General features: G+C 39.0%; 1 protein-coding gene across 2 annotated transcripts in view; it reads left to right on the forward strand.

Annotated features, from left to right (window-relative positions):
• The first annotated feature begins 507 nt into the window (after nt 1-507).
• UBE2D3 (ubiquitin conjugating enzyme E2 D3) overlaps nt 508-1,524 on the forward strand; it is an 11,022-nt gene continuing 10,005 nt past the window's right edge. For both annotated transcript variants that reach the window (XM_025215663.1, XM_025215665.1), the window contains exons 1-2: nt 508-593; nt 681-712. In XM_025215663.1, the coding sequence (XP_025071448.1) occupies nt 593; nt 681-712 (33 nt within the window). In that variant the 5' untranslated portion in view covers nt 508-592. The remainder of the gene's footprint in view (nt 594-680; nt 713-1,524) is intronic.

A 1,524-nucleotide genomic window follows, 5' to 3' on the forward strand; every position in this document is an offset into this window, starting at 1 on the left:
TAGGGGCCCCGCGGGTTGGATAGAATGGCCTGGCGGGCTGCATTTTGCTTGCTCCTGTGCTATGTGAAGCCCTGCAATTGCCTTTGAAGTGCTCCAAATGGTGGGTGCAGGTGTGTGTGGCTAAAGAAGCCCTTAAAAAATAAGGAACATCTTTTGAACTGCTTTCTTTTGAAGTGTCTCCTGAAATATCTGTACATTCAAGGGGTCCTCTGTTCTACTGTGCTCTGCCCTGATGGATGGGCACCAGGGTAGACGGCCAGTGAGTAGTCTCCTGTGCAGTTGGCTGTCCTTGGGACTTGTGCTAATCAGTAGAGGTGTAGATGTCTGCACGGCACCAAATTTGAAGCACTCCAGTATTTGGAGTGCCATCCATGGCCTGAGGGTGCAGTTTTTAAGGGTTTGACATATCATTTGGTCTGTATTGTCATTTACATTAAGAAAATATAAGGATTTTCTGTATATTCAGTGAAAAATAGTATGGTACTTCTCTAGCATTTTTCTGAACAGATTTTTTTTTAAATTTATTTAGGAGCTTAGTGACTTAGCCCGTGATCCTCCCGCACAGTGTTCAGCTGGTCCAGTTGGAGATGATAGTAAGTAGTATTCAACTTGATCTGATGTTTTCTTAATTCAGAGAATTTATAATGCATAGGTAATAACACTGAGTTTTTCTCTTCTAGTGTTTCATTGGCAAGCCACAATTATGGGACCTGTAAGTATTCCCACTTCGTTGAATGTTAATGCTAGCGTGAAATAGTTTTGATTAGCAAGAACTCTTGTCATCTTAATTTCTCTACAGTTAGTCCCTAATTTAGATGCTCCCTAGAATTCCGTTAGGAGAAAGGAAGGGGAAAAAATTACTGTTTGCAAGGTCATCTCTGTAACATGATGCGTGTGTATGTTATGTGAACTGTCTTTCAAACATAATGCAAACAAAATATTATCTTTAACTAGAACATATGTTTATTCACCCCAAAGTTGCTATAGTTTGATCCAATATTGGCTTAGTCTGTACGCAGAATTAGACTTTTGTTTACTGGGATAGATGCACTGGTGCAGATGAGGAAAGCTTTGTTTGGACTGGGTTGGCAGAACTTCCTATAGCTCTGACAGGGGATAAACAAAATCTGACGTGCAAAATTTCAGATATCTGCGGGAACAAAACATGCTTTGGGTACTCGCTATAAATTCCTGAAATTTTACTATGATTTGAAAATTTAGATTAGAAATACTTATCAAAGGTACTTGTCCTTATTGAGGTTTAAATACATTACAAATTAGACTGTTTAGGAATTAAGATATCAAAATAGCTGTAGCTTTTTGCTACTAGAAGCTGCTCGGTTCTAAAAGTATCAGTAACCAAAAAGAAATGTATTGGGATTATTTTAGAAAAACATGCTTACTTGGAATGAACATTATTCATATGTAGGTACATCTTTTAGTAGTTGTGCCTTTGGATCTTGCCTGCAGATGTGGAGCTCAGTGACATTCACTGGGGTGGTACCTTCAGTAGGAGCTCTTTAC

This window comes from Alligator sinensis, unplaced genomic scaffold (genome assembly GCF_000455745.1).
Source record: "Alligator sinensis unplaced genomic scaffold, ASM45574v1 scaffold1520_1, whole genome shotgun sequence".
Classification (NCBI taxonomy): Eukaryota; Metazoa; Chordata; order Crocodylia; family Alligatoridae; genus Alligator; species Alligator sinensis.